Here is a 14,993-nt window from a genome sequence, read left to right as displayed (position 1 = left end):
TTTGTTGTTATTACATTCAAATATCAAATCTTCACATAAATATATAGTATCAAAAGACAACAAAACTGTTCAGTATTATACCTAACCAGGATGTCATGTGGTCAGAACAGGATCAACCGCCTTTACTTTCTAATTAGAGTTGGTGGACTCAGGTCTTCGACTTGAGGCCCCTCTGTTGGAAAGCCAAGCGCTTTACAATCAAACTACGAGCCTCTATATCCATATAATTAATTCTTAATCTTGTTTTAGAAAATGGTTTATGTTTAGAAAACTTTGCAACAAGTGTGGCAACATATGCAGAATGAAATTGGGTCTCCGTAGGGTGAAATACTGCACTCGTCATTAATTATTGGTCTCTAAAACAATGCCTTATTATTTCTATGAGAACAAAAAAACTCAACATATTTCATTTCAAATTAAAGTATTCTCTTTCAGTTGACAAAAGTGACCGCTGCACTTAATCTGATGAAGAACTTAGATTTTCAAGAGTGTTTTTTTTTTTAATTCCTTTAGAACTAAACGTCTCAAAGGAAATGACTTGTCAGAGAAATATATAGTTCGTCCATCGTGGTTCGATGATGACCACTTTTGTCATCCAGGGGGCTGAGGGCTTTGCCCTGGGGTTTTGTGCTTCCTCGTGTGGCTGGTGAGACCTATGTGAGCTGGTGAGACCTATGTGAGCCCGGAATGTTCGGCTGCACACTGGGCAGGTTATTCCAGCTGGAGCTAGTGTCACAGGCATTGTTTTTCTTCTCTGGCGTTTTTCTTCTGCCAGCGTTGTTCTCATTTCCTCAGCAACCTGTGCGCCAGTTTTCACAGCGCGACGCCATGAAGCTCTGCCATGTGCATCTGTCTCCCAGGTGGCTGAACGCCTTCATAAAAGATTTGAGAAAGTCCCTGAAGCGTTTTCTTTGACCACCTTGCGAGCGCTTTCCTTCCCTTAGTTGGCCATACAGGAGTCTTTAGGGATGCGGTGGTCTTCCATTCTGCAGACTTGTCCTGCCCATCGCAGCTGTGACTGCATCAGGATTGTGTGGATGCTTTGCAGACCCGCTCTTCGAAGGACTTCAGTATCTGGTATTTTTTCTTGCCATTTGACATTCTCAAAGCTTATGTCGTCTCAATGGAAATGACTTGTCAAAGAAATAGATCAAACTAAATTACAGTTAACTAGCACACTCGTATGGTTCTAGTGTGGTACACACATTACTTAGTGAAAAGTGTTTACGTTTTTATTTGATAATTAATGACTCGTACCATCTTTTTGATAGTGCATAGATTACAATTTATGTTCAGGGATCTTCTATTGCTGCTTTTTACAAAGATTATACTATTTCTGGTCAAAAGTTTGAACATGTTTTTTCTCCCATTTCCCATTCTCGATTAAAGTTAAAACTTTGCACAATTATTCATTGAACCGGACTCATGAATCAATCAAACAAAATTAAAAATTAGTTAATTATTTTGTTTGATTTTGAAATAAGGAGAGTAAGTGCTACTTAATAAGATATTTGGATATGTACTTATATGTATATATATGGATTTAGTCCCATTTTTAAGTTTTTACGTTTTTTTCTCCCACTTCCCATTCTTGGATCAAGTTGAAATTTTGCATAACTATTCATAGTCGATAACAATACACGAATCAATCAAAAAATTAACCAATTATTAATCATTTAGTACTAATTAATTAATTTTGTTTTATAAAGCAGACCCTATAATTTTCAGATAAATGGTGGTAATTAGCGGCTATTTCCTCTTACAAAAGCTTTTTTAAAAAATTATTCTTTTTTCTATTGCTTGTTGATGTAAGTTTTTCAAACTTTAGTTCCAAAGGAAATCTGAAGCGTTCAAGTTTGTTGCTCGTGTAAATTTCCCATAGCTCATTTCTATAGTTGATGTCAACGAGCACAATGCCATTAGGTTTTGTTTAGCTCTAGATCTACCAAGACGGACATCCTGTTATGGGAAAGAAGATTCACAAGACGGGTCGGGGAAAGTGACCAAGGATCATTACATGTTAATCTAAGAAAGTGGTTCCGAGACGGTTTGCTTAAACCTGAGATTATGTCACTAGACGTCTACATTCTATATCTACTTTATGAAATAGTTTTGTAAAGTGAACAAACAAACATGCCAAAGTCTAGTTGCCTCTGCTAGGAACAAGCATGGATACACTTTAGGGAGGACTCGTTCAGCCTGTACCACGTGGTATTTAGCCTACTTTTGGATCCATACTATGTTTACATATTGTGACCCATATATGTATGAATAGGTAATGAGCTATTAAACAGTAGGCAGTAATGGAGCTTATTTATCTCCACCCCACCCCCTTCCAATGGATGTGTTTGAGCTTAGCCCAGACAAGTTCAAACTTAAGTTGACAGCGCATCTTGAGCTGGCTACTCACTATTCTGAATAAACAACGGACCGGCCATGACGGTATGACCATGCAGTGTGAGGTCATCTCTTGTGTTTGCCGATGCAACACATTGCCTCCTCCCACCTTTCTCGGGTTACCGGCTCTGTAATCTCCGGCTGACATAATCCGGAAACATTCGAGTCAATTTGCACAGCCCCAAACAAGACACAAAGCCAGCTCTCAATTGTTTGGACTGCTCGTCTTTGGCTGAACCAAGAAACAAAAGAGGTCTGCGGTCTACTGTACAGGGTCAGCTTACTTGATATCAGGGAACAAAAGAACATACACAAATACCACCAGAAAGATGTTTCTGGGGAGTGTTGGTCATTTGTGCATGCTATTCTAGACACAAACGTGTATATTGAATGAGTGAGAAAAGGAGGAATTTGTATCCTCGTTATGGTCACACTAGGTAAACATGATTTGAATCAATTGATAAACACCAGGGTTGCCAAAACTAAGGACCGCGGGCCACATCCGAACCGTGATGCGGTACTATTTGGTCGTTGGAAACATATTGACAATTAGCATGATGTAGTTAAAAAGGATCTGTTTTAAATCGACAATTTCTTTTTTTTTTTTTTTTCGGTGATTTGGCTTGAGACAGATGATTCGGAAACTTCTGTGGCCAGCAGGTCGTAAAAGGTTGGGTATGAGCGGTATATACTCCCAGGGCCTGCCTTACGAATTGAGAGGCCCAATTAATGGAAGCTTGCGAGGCGCTCTTCTATTTTTTTTTACAAGAACATCTATTAATTAGATCATTATATTAACATTTATTATACAACTTGCATAGAAAGCAACTCAAACGCAATAGGCGCCAATGGCTTAATTAAATTTATGTCAATCGTAGGATACACTAAATATAATAACACTTTAGATCCTACATCTTTATAAGCCTGTGACAAAAGCCATGACTTATAGTGATATGCTCAATGTAAATTGCGGGGCCCATGGGCTTAATTTGGAGCAAGCGGTCAAATAGGCCCAGGGCCAATCTGTGTACTTCAGTAAAATGATAAATGTCATGAAAGTATAAACAAAAGTAAAGGCTCTTAGTGCAAGTGTCACTTGGTGTCAATGTTTTCTAAGTTGTCCCTGAACACCATCCTAATCATGAAACTACCAACACTGCTTTAGAAAACAAAAAGTTTAAGCATGAAACAATAAAGAAGAAGAGAATTCTGGCTGACGAGTTTCATTAGCTGTAAGCTTACACTGTCTGGCTTTCTGTAATTAACTTTGTATTTTTTCTTATTTCTGTCCTAAACGTTTTAATTAGATCACGAGACTCACGTCATAGCGCGTGATTTAATAACTTAATACCCTGCTATTATTTATTTGTGTGTCTACATGCTTCCTCGCCCCCCTTCCCCGGCATATAACACGCATACATTTATTTGTTTCTAAAGTTGGCTAAGAGATCGAGTGAAAGTAGAGCAGCAGAAGGTAAGTCATTCAAACGTTTGGATTTCAAAGTCAATGTAGGCCACGACAAAAGAAGCAGACAGCAAGTAGTGCGCCATTATATAGATCAGTGATGGCCAATCTACGGCTAGTGACGCGGTGCTATCGGGCTCCAAAAAGTTCTTCCAGCACTGCAAGATGAAGCCCAGAAGGATCGATTCCATTGGATTAGACAATGTCTTGCGGTGATGTGGCCGCGGAAAAGAAACGCATTTTACCCCCAGGCCTAGAAAGTTTGGACTTCACTGCAGGGAGAATGGGAAATAAAAGACAAATGTAAATTGAAATGCCCAAATATTCAATGAATATAGTACAGTACCAAGTCCAGAAAGCAGAATTTGATTGCAAAGTGAAAGCAGGAAGTCAGTGGTCTGACTTTTAAATAAACACATACAGATAAAATAAAATTGCTTTTACATTTCTAGTATCATGCCTTTTGAAGAGTAAAATACTTTTTATTAAATTTGCAGACTAGAATAACCCCAGCTGCCCTATATCATTGTATCAAGAAAACCCCAGCTGCCCACAATCACTGCAATAATATTAGGAGGGATTGTTTGGACCAAGACGCCGATCGCTTTAAAAAATGATGAAACAGAAATTATTATTTTTTAAAATTTCTTTTGAAATAGAAGGATACACATTCTTTTCTAATGAATCTGATTGGACAAAACTCAAGCTAGCGTCAAATAGTGAGCACATCTCATTTTATTCTCAGAAATCCTGAAGCGAGAAGTCTGATGGGTAAAGCTTTTCATCCTCAACATGGCGCCCCGGTGGAAAAGAAGACGATAAGGTCAATAATCAATGATTAGGACAGAGCCCATTGCACTGGATGGGATGGAAGAAAGCCCCAACAAATGTCACTTTCATAAAAAAGTTCCTCATGGGGCCGTTTTTATGGCAGAATGAATATGGAGGAGTTTCCACGTTGTGCTTGTCATTTGGCCTCACCTCTATTAAATCCAAACTTCATGAGAAACGAGCCATCGGTAAAACAATCGACATCTATTTGGATCTTTCCCTGACAACAATTTGTTGAGACGGACGGAAGTGAGCTTCCAACTTCTTCGACTCCTAACCTCTTAAGAAAATTACAAAGAAAAGAGAACTGCTAATGTTAAAACACAACTGAACACCCCACTTTCATAAAGAAGTATTAGTTTATTGAAGAAAAAAGAAAAAAAGGACTGACTTTTCAAAGAACATACTCCAAAAAAAAAAACCAAGTATATGCTTTATACGAAGAAGTCTTCAGTGATCAGCAAATGAGATATGAAGTCAATTAGAATATAAGGGCTGGTCATAAAATAACAATACCTACATTGGCACTTTATCTGAATAAAAAAACAAACAAACAAAAACTTGCTGCATGTCTGTATGAAAATCTTAGCTATTCAATTTCTGAAGTCAATGTCCTAGAGTTCAATGACCTGTGTACATACTGACCTAACAGTCAATGACCTTTAGCCAGGGCAAAAAAAGAGAGGAGACCAATGATTGGGAGGTGAACAAACAAATCCTAGGTCTCTGTCCAATCAAAAATGATCTTAGTTCCCTTCTAACAATTGGTTGTTTTTTTTTTTCATTGAAGGTTGGAGTTGTCTCAGACTAAAACTTACAAGGAAAGACTTGAACAATTAATCTCACCCCCCCCCCCCCCAACAGAGATGCCCATGAAACACTAAAGTTTCTGAGAATCTCATCTGATAATATTTGTGTATGTAAGTCTGACTGACAACAAATGTGTAACCCCAGGTTAGGGAAACTTGCTGTTGTGTATCTCAGCTGTATAAGGAAACAGATCAAGCCTTTTGGTGTGCCAATGTACAGTGAAAATTGATGGGTATCATCTCATCTCTGCCCCTTGACAGTTTGTAGGGGTGCTGTGGCAGTTTGTAGGGGTGCTGTGACAGTTCATAGGTAAGCAGTGGCAGTTTGTAGGGGTGCTTTGACAGTTTGTAGGGGTGCTGTGACAGTTTGTAGGGGTGCTGTGACAGTTCATAGGTAAGCAGTGGCAGTATGTAGGGGTGCTGTGATAGTTTGTAGGGGTGCTGTGACAGTTTGTAGGGGTGCTGTGACAGTTCATAGGTAAGCAGTGGCAGTTTGTAGGGGTGCTGTGATAGTTTGTAGGTAAGCAGTGGCAGTTTGTAGGGGTGCTGTGACAGTTCATAGGTAAGCAGTGGCAGTTTGTAGGGGTGCTGTGATAGTTTGTAGGTAAGCAGTGGCAGTTTGTAGGGGTGCTGTGACAGTTCATAGGGGTGCTGTGATAGTTTGTAGGGGTGCTGTGACAGTTCATAGGGGTGCTGTGATAGTTTGTAGGGGTGCTGTGACAGTTCATATGGGTGCTGTGATAGTTTGTAGGGGTGCTGTGACAGTTTGTAGGGGTGCTGTGATAGTTTGCCTAACCGAATCCCTCCACTTAACCTGTCAGCAGCTGTACTTAGTAAGATATCATGGGAAGATGGTCAATTCTAAGTCACTATCCAGCCAGCTTTTTTTTTTTTTTTGAACAACCGTTTCTTCTCCACTATACCCTGAAGTATGACTTTTGATAGTGAGTCATGTCTTGCAATAGGATGAAACCAGCTCAGCTTTTGTTTCTTCACAATATTGATGAGTTAAATCTTTTTGCCAGCCAGAAGGTTGACTTGTAAAAGTAGAAACTCATTTTGTCTTGTTTTCCTGGTATCTGATACCCAGTAACCCAGCATTTCTTCTGCAGCATTTCTTCTGCAGCCTTAACTTTCAAAGGATTGAATTCTTCTTTCAGCCTCCAACTTTCACAACCATGTGTGAGTACAGAGACCAGTTAAGAAGAGTAGAGATTTAATTTGGAAGCTGATGTTACTCTTATAGATTTTCCACAGTTTGATAATGACAGAGAATGGCAAGCTTAAATGGGTTTTTATTTCATTTATTGATCCTTCATCTCTTGTTATGTATCTTACATGTGTTCAAATGTGTGACATGAAAGTGACTAGAGAGAAATATCTTACATGTACATACCCTGTGATCAAATGTTGTAGGTGTGACATGGAACTGATAGAGTGGAGTGAAGTATCCTTCAAGTAATCCCATCAACATGATCAGGAAGACACCATCATGAAACTATGAGACAATGACAGAAATAGAATACACTTAGTGTATCAACTAGTCAGCAGTATTTAAAGTGCAAACAAATATAAATACATTATATAATATATATATCATATATATATATATATATATATATATATTACAAATATTCAAGATGTTAAAAACTATTAATGACTAAATCAGCTAGATTAATGCCTTCTTATACAATGCCACAATTTAGGGTCAAAAACAAATAAATGAAAGCTAATTTTATAATTAGCCATGTTTAAGTAGTAAAAAATAGACAATGAATTAAAAACAAAACAAGATGCTGCTGCTAGAGTAGAAATCTGTTGAATAAACCAGTACCAGTACACACACTAACCTGATTGTCCAAATCTGTTATTTCCAGGTTCAATTTCATCAAGTATTTATTCACAAAAGTTAGTAACGTCTGTACAAGAACAAAATGAGATCAATTTTATTACATTTAATATGTATCAATCAGATTTTAATATGAAACTTGAGCAAGCCTCAAGATATACTGTATCTGAAATGAATATCTAAAAATATTAAATTTGTGTGATTTCTTATTTGATTTATAATTAACAAAGTTTATATTTTTAATATGTATACAATAAAACTTTATAATGATTTCATTTGTTTTTAATAAGTTTTTTTTTTTTCCATTTTAGAGATTGCTTATGAAAACAAAATTATAATGGGCTTTATGCATGTCATGCCAGTTGTTGATAAAATAATTACAATAATAATGAAAAACAAAACTACAAAAAAAATTAAATTCCATTTGAGAACAAAATAAAAGTCAGAAGACCAGCACTGATAGTTTTTTTTTTTTTTTAACAAAAATAATTAGCTGGGTGCCCACTTAAACTGAATGAAATCAAGAATGATTCAAGATCCCAACCTGAACTGTTGAAAACACTCAGTTCTGCAGAATACACTTAGTTCTTCATACCTCTTAAGATATTGAGTAGTGGTGGCTGACTGGTAAAGTGCATGGCTTCTGAACTGGGGGTCCAGGGTTCAAATCCTGGTGAAGACTGGGATTTTTAATTTCAAGATCTTTAGGGTGCCTTTAAGTTCACCCAGCTCTAATAGGTACCTGAAGCTTGGTCGTTGTACTGGCCAGATGACAACCTAGTTAACCATGAGCCACAGAAACAGATGACCTATAAACCACATGGTCTGAAAGGGGAACTTTTACCTCTTAAAATATGGAGGGAAAAAAGGAGCTGTCTACAGGAAATTTTTCATACAGCTATCTATTGGTTGTGAGTGGGTCAATTTCTCACCTTTTTGACCACATTTAATTTGTCTGGTGCATGGTCAAACAAAGTGTCAAAAGCATCTCTTTCTCCCCTGCCATCCACATCACTGAAATAGATATTAGAACATTTTGTATACAGTCTAACTAGAAATAAAATGGATACATTCTTGAAAGTTTGAACACAACAATCACAGTTCAAATATAATGTTAAAATTGCCATATGTAGGATCTTGTTGATTATTATATTAACAAAGATATTCAAAATATTTAAAAACAAAATTTTAAATGTAATGCCTTTGGGTTATGCAAACAACACATCGAGGTTAAAACAAAAATAACAACAGCAAAAAAAAAAACTGCAACAAAAAAAAAACAACAACAACAAAGCTTCTACTAAGCATAGTTGTATCAATTATTTTGGCTCAGTCATGTAATTCAATTTGTAATAGATATAGACTAATAATAATAAATCTGTGCGATTAGAAATATTTTTAACAATTGTTTTTGTTTAGCACTATTTCATGCTTTTTAGCTTTCTCAATATGCTATTATTCTATCATTTGCCTGGACCAGTTGGAAAAAAAAAGGGGGGGTGGGGCGCTTGACATAGAAAGGGTATCTGGGTGATTGCTTTTTAAATGCTTTTCTTAAAAAAAAAATATATAAAAAAGGGGGGGGGGGAGGAATAACCTGAATTTGAAATCAGTGTTTAAATCCTCCCCAAGCTGACACTCTACCACTGTGCTAGCGAAGTGCTTATGTAAATAGTAGGTTTTATAGTTATCTATTGTTAACTAAAAACTTTAATGTGGCTATTTATAAAGGGGACTAATTCAGCTTATACCACCACATCAGTCAAATACAATTTCTTTCCCTTGTTCAAGACATCAAACAAAATAATTAATTACATATAGTTAAATAAAATAATTTCTTTTTTTTTTTAATCTTTGTTGTCAGGTAAAATAAATAATTATACAAAATTTCAGCTAGATACAAGATTGGGTGTTGGAGAAATAATGTGTATAAACTTTTACCAGACAGACAGAGTGAGTTGATATTAGCTTTGTAAAAAAAGCAACAAACCCTCCTCCCTCAAAAAAACAAAAAAAAACAACAGAACTATGAAAGTAATCATGTTAAAGCATAAACAAAGAGATGTCTGTGATAGAAGAACAATATCAAGTCAAGAAAAGAGGTGTGTATTTAAAAAACAATTGAGTCACTGACTCTTACTGTATAAATAATGCAGAAGTCAATAACAAAGGAATCTGTCTTTTTTAGCTCACAGAATTTTACTAGGAAAAAATGGTATCCATTTATATTCTGTTGCTTCACAGTAAATATTAACTAAATAGAATGTATACTTACTCCCAATTAGTTGTAATTTCTTCAGGCACATATCGTGTCTGTAATGAGTTGTCAATTTTCTGAAACATGCAATTATTGACATGAAGTAAAATTATTGATGCATCAGTGAGATTTCATGAACACACCAAGCATTTTCTACCAATACTTGACTTCATATATTTTACACAACAGTTTAATAAATTGAAATTGATTTCAAAGGTTGTCATGGCCAGGGGTGTCAATGGGGTTAAGCTCCCATTGTCTATAAAATACTTCTAATGGCATGCGTCTCAAACAACTAAGTCCAGCACCTGGCCTGCTCGAGATCGATACTTAAGTACATTTAATATTATCTGATATTTAACAAGAAAAACGTTAAAAATCCTTTTATTTAAAACACAATATCTCCTTTATACAGCTTATAGAGCGACTTTTTTCTATTAGAAATTAATGAATGCTTGATTAAAAAACAAAGGAACATTTTTTTACCCCGCCCCATTCCCCTTGAGAAAGAATCCTGGTTAAGTGAATGTATATATCTACTAGACTTTATAATATTCCAATGATAGGCCCTTAGATCTAGACTTAGAAGACAATGCACAAAATTTTCTTCAACATTTTTTTATTAAACTATTTAAGGTATGTGGAAATACCTGAAGATACATAGTCCATTCAGGGTAAATATTTTCTCGTTCTCTCTCCAAATTTAATTTTTTTTTAATTTCAAAAATTATAACAGTAAAACTAGAATTTCCCCAGTTTGGCCAATGAGCTAGAAGTTCTTTTGCAAACAATATACAGCTACTGTCAATTTTCTAAGAAAATCATTAGAACGATTTTTGAGATCCATGTTCAGGTTCCACCCAGGTTTTTCCCACCCAGAAGGTTTTAGGTAGGAGTGCACCGGATAGTACTTTTTGATATTCGGCCGAAGCCAAATATTAATATGTTATTCAGCCGAAGCCGGATACCTACATGTCTTGTAAATAGCTTGTGTTGTTGAACATTTTACAAAACTGTTAAATAACATACCAATATCTGTATTGATTTTTTTCCCTTCTATTTACCTTATTGTTTTAAACACTGTTACTGATTGATGAATTAAAGCTTAATAGTATTTATAAACAGATAGGCCTAATTAACTAATCTGTGTAGCATGAGTGTGTGTTTATGTACGAGGCCACCAACTGTAGAGGGTTTGTGGGGGAGGGTCAATGCAAAATAAGTAAGTATACATTGAACTAGTTACTAATGTAAGTCTCTCAAAAGTGCAATCTAGCTTGTATAGTGGTCGGAAGTATGTGTTTATGAATTTCGACCAACAACTGGTCATCAGGACCGCTTCTGGCTCTGGCTTCAAGGGCGTAATACTGATAGTAGCTGTTAGTTTGTAGTTGGAATCTGAAGCGTTTTAGGTCAATATTTATAGTTTTAGATTAATCAATTTGCAGCAAACAATATTTTATTAACTGCAGGAACATCCAACTTGAACCTTAGATGATGTGGAAACAGAGATTTAATTGTAGTCTGTATGCCTATTATTGAGCTTTAGTTTTAGATCTACAGTTGTATAGATATAAGAGCATTAGGAAAACCAACTATTAAAAAAAAAAATTCATCCACACCTCCCTATAAAAAAACAAACAAAACATAAATAGACTGTATGTTCGACTGATTTTAACAACCTTGTCAGATAGACGTAGTGAGCCTACACATGTAGTCATTGTGTAGTGTGTATATTTGTTGGCGTTGACCATCATGCGTTTTTTTTCCTTGGGCATACGCAATAGTGTTGAGTGGTTAGGCAAAAAAAGATAACACAAACCTGAATAACAATGAGTGTAACTACAACATTGTCTGGCATTCTGATTGGTGCATGGAAGTGTCTGGCCAGAGCAACTAAGAGATGCAGGATTGCCACTAGATTTTTAGAATGAACACCTACAGATAAAAAAGTAGGAGATTTAAATATAGTTTTCAAATTTTTAAACCAAAAGGAAGCATACTTTTAGCATATCAAAAAAAGTCCCTTTTTTATTTCTTTCAAGCACAATACACAACAATGGTAGTGTTATTGAATATTTAATATCTTTAGTTTTTAAGAGAAAAAATAATTAAAACTGTTTTTCCTTCATTAAAAATGGCTTTTTAGCATGTGTATACAATAGGAAGTAAATTTTAAAAACAAAAGGTGGAAAAGACATAAAATTAAAATTGCATCCTATTGTGTATGGTGACAAAATTTTACAGTGGTGCTCTTATTTTTATTTTTAAAGATTGAAACAGAAACAGCCACAGCTTTTCTCTTAGGGAAACACTACCTATTTATATAGCTATAATACGTACAAATTTGCAATGCTAGAATTTAATTATTATCAGCCCTAAATTGGCTAGAAATTCATGCAAAAGATATTGGTAATGAAAATTAAAAGTTCATACTGTCAACACTCCATTTCTGTTGGCTCCAAACGGGTGAGACTCCTAGAATATGGTTGATATAATCTAAGACAACTCTCAGTTTCTGCTTTTGACCAATTTCAGACTGAGTTACTTCCCTTGCTTCAACTCTAACATTGCAAAGCTTTTCTAAAGAGAAGAATTTTAAACATTTACATAATTTAATAAACATCAACAAGCATTTATATTTAAAACACATTTTCCTACAAATGGTAATTTATTTATTAAGTAAAAAAAAAGCAATAATTATCTAATTATCTTTCACTTGCATATCTTTCATCAGGAATGACATGGGATTCCTTACACGTGTTAACACTTGAATTCCTTTAATTTAGAACCATAGAACCAGAGATAATGTTGAGTTCAATACTTTATTCCCTCAACCATATATCTTGAGATGTTGCTGGAAAAATGTGTGCTTTGAGCTTATTATTAGGATAGCTATTTACCCAATTGCTAGTATATCTCAAGTACCTGAATTAACCTTTAATTCAATGCAGGTCTTGTTTGCACCACATAAGCATGAGATTTCTATGATCTGCTGTTTTAAATATTGATTTAGGGACAAATAATGATTTCAAAAGCATTTGAAGCTGATTCATTCCTATTTTAAAAAAACCTCTACAAAATACTTTCTGAGGAATTTGATGACTTTATTTATATTAGCTTAGATTCACTGAGTTCATCTCTAAATCAAGTATTGATTGAGTAAAATATGATGTAAATTTTTTTTGAGTTAGGTTATTCTAATTAAAAATATCAGGTGAATTAATTAATATTCAATGAAAATAAATAAACAATGTTGCAATAAATAAACTGTATATTATATCTAAGTTAACCCAAAATTAAAAGATTCTTTTTAAATGTTCAATATAACATATCTCAATCCAAGAAAAAGTCAAACTTTGTGGTGAGCAAGTAGCTTATATTAGCAAGGACTTTTTTTTTTTTTGGAGAGCAAATTAATGTAAAACATTAAGTGAACAAATCAAGTTGTATAAAATTCTATTTGTTGTTTTTTTTGTGCTTTTTCCACCAGTTTTACAAATTATATAGCTTTAAAAGTTGTTTTTGTCCTAATTTCAGATTTTAATTTAATTTTAGAAGCTTTCAAGAACTATTGCAATTTTTTCTTTATTGCAGCAGATTTCCATGAATTTTATATCCAAAAGGTTGCAGGAGCTATATATATTTTTTTAGTAAATTTATATCAGCCTTTAATTAATTACATACCTATTAATTTCTGTAAAATCTGTCCGTCAAACAGATCCTCTTCTATGTCCTTAACAATGATACGGTGATCTGCCAGTTCATCATTAATCCAGTCCAAAAGAACCTTCAAAGAAGAAACAAATGAACACATTTAAACAAGAAAAATATTTAAAATATTTTGTTAAAAAGACAATACCTTCTTCATACAGCTTATAGAGTGATTGTTTTTCTCTTCATAACTAATGAATGTTAGATTAAATAACGAAAGAGAAAGAATCCTAGTTATACAAATGTTTAGATCTACTACACTTATAATATTCCAATGATAGGCTTTTTGATCTAGACTAAGTAGAGGATGCAAACATTTTCCTAAACATTAATTTATCTAACTCTTGAAGCAATAATGCCTCACATTAGGAAATTCCCATTTGTGATAGTCCTTTTAAGAATGCGATAGTCCTTTCAGAATCAATGTTGGATCTATATCTCTAGCCAAATTTAAATTTATTCAATTTCTTTTTACTATGAAAAATTATAACGGTGTTGCCAACCAGCTAGTAATCTATATATATATAATTCTCTTCATGGCCAAACCATGCCTGACACCATTGAAAGTCATGGAAAGATAACTCTTTCTTTCTGCAAGTCGAACTTAAGTTACCCCACATAACTTTTGCAGCAAAAAAAAAAAGGGGGGGGGGGGAACAAGTAATCTTCTCTGTATTCCTGTCACTAAATAGTAGGGTTGGACTTAACCATTGGGGGGCCTTAAGCGAAAAGGTTTGCACAGGGCCCAGTTTGGGTAGGGATATGGATAATAAGTGAAAACAATACGAAAATAAATTCATCTTTGCGTTTTATTCATTCTTTACTACGTACAGTGTTACAGTATATATACAATATATCATAAAAATTCAGTTTGCTAATAGATCACGCTCAGTAGCAAGAATTACCAAATGTTTCAATCTATCTTTGAGAATTGTTGACCTCAAGTAATTCTTCATTATTTGAGGCGCGAGAAAATTCCATAATGATGGGTATTGTATAATGCCTTTTTTTTAAAATCGCGCGTAGGATTGGCGCTTTCCATATTGAATGACACCTTGAAATGACAATTTTGTATATATTTCAGGACATTTTAATGAGTTTTCAAAAGATTTTAATAATTTCCAGAGATTTCCAGGAGCTGTTATAAGTAATAAAATGGTTTAATTTAATAATTTACACCTAGAATTAGCTTGGGACCAATGAAAGTGCGGTGCCCAGTGCGGTCACATAGGTTGCAGTGGCCTAAGGCTGGCCCTGCAAAACAGAGGCATATGCTATGCTGCGGGTTGACTAGTTCTAAAAAAAAAAAGAAAAAAATTCACAATCATTCTTTCTTATGCAATGAAAGTTTTATAATAAAATGAGATTCAAATTAAAAACAAATTGTATCATATGAGATTAAATTATACAGACTTACTTTTATAAGCTCTATTAGTTTTGGGTTGTCTCTAGATGTTGGTTCTATCATTGAACGCTCTTCATTGTCAGCTAGAAAAATCAAAAAAACATTTTGTTAATAATAATGAAGTAATCTAAATAAGTGAATACACATAAACCTACTATCACACAGATCCTCTAATTAGGGAGTTTTTCTGACATTCTTACTTTATTTTTAAGGATTGACTTTCCTGACTTACAAGTAAAGCACACTAAACTCAAATGCTTCAATTT

The 14,993-nt window shown here is 34.6% G+C and overlaps 1 protein-coding gene across 1 annotated transcript in view; it reads right to left on the bottom strand.

Moving 5' to 3' along the window:
• The window catches only part of LOC106052636 (beta-parvin-like), a 32,601-nt gene that overhangs the window by 16,070 nt on the left and 1,538 nt on the right, over nt 1-14,993 (bottom strand). The window contains exons 3-10 of the mRNA XM_056034012.1: nt 14,740-14,810; nt 13,296-13,398; nt 12,045-12,191; nt 11,431-11,546; nt 9,627-9,685; nt 8,284-8,365; nt 7,353-7,421; nt 6,899-7,000 (exon numbers count right to left, since the gene is read on the bottom strand). Coding sequence (XP_055889987.1) covers nt 6,899-7,000; nt 7,353-7,421; nt 8,284-8,365; nt 9,627-9,685; nt 11,431-11,546; nt 12,045-12,191; nt 13,296-13,398; nt 14,740-14,810 — 749 coding nt within the window. The remainder of the gene's footprint in view (nt 1-6,898; nt 7,001-7,352; nt 7,422-8,283; nt 8,366-9,626; nt 9,686-11,430; nt 11,547-12,044; nt 12,192-13,295; nt 13,399-14,739; nt 14,811-14,993) is intronic.

The sequence above is a fragment of the Biomphalaria glabrata genome, chromosome 6, assembly GCF_947242115.1.
Source record: "Biomphalaria glabrata chromosome 6, xgBioGlab47.1, whole genome shotgun sequence".
Taxonomy (NCBI): Eukaryota; Metazoa; Mollusca; class Gastropoda; family Planorbidae; genus Biomphalaria; species Biomphalaria glabrata.
The sequence above is the reverse complement of the archived record's forward strand: the minus strand, read 5'-3'. Positions and strand labels throughout refer to the sequence as shown.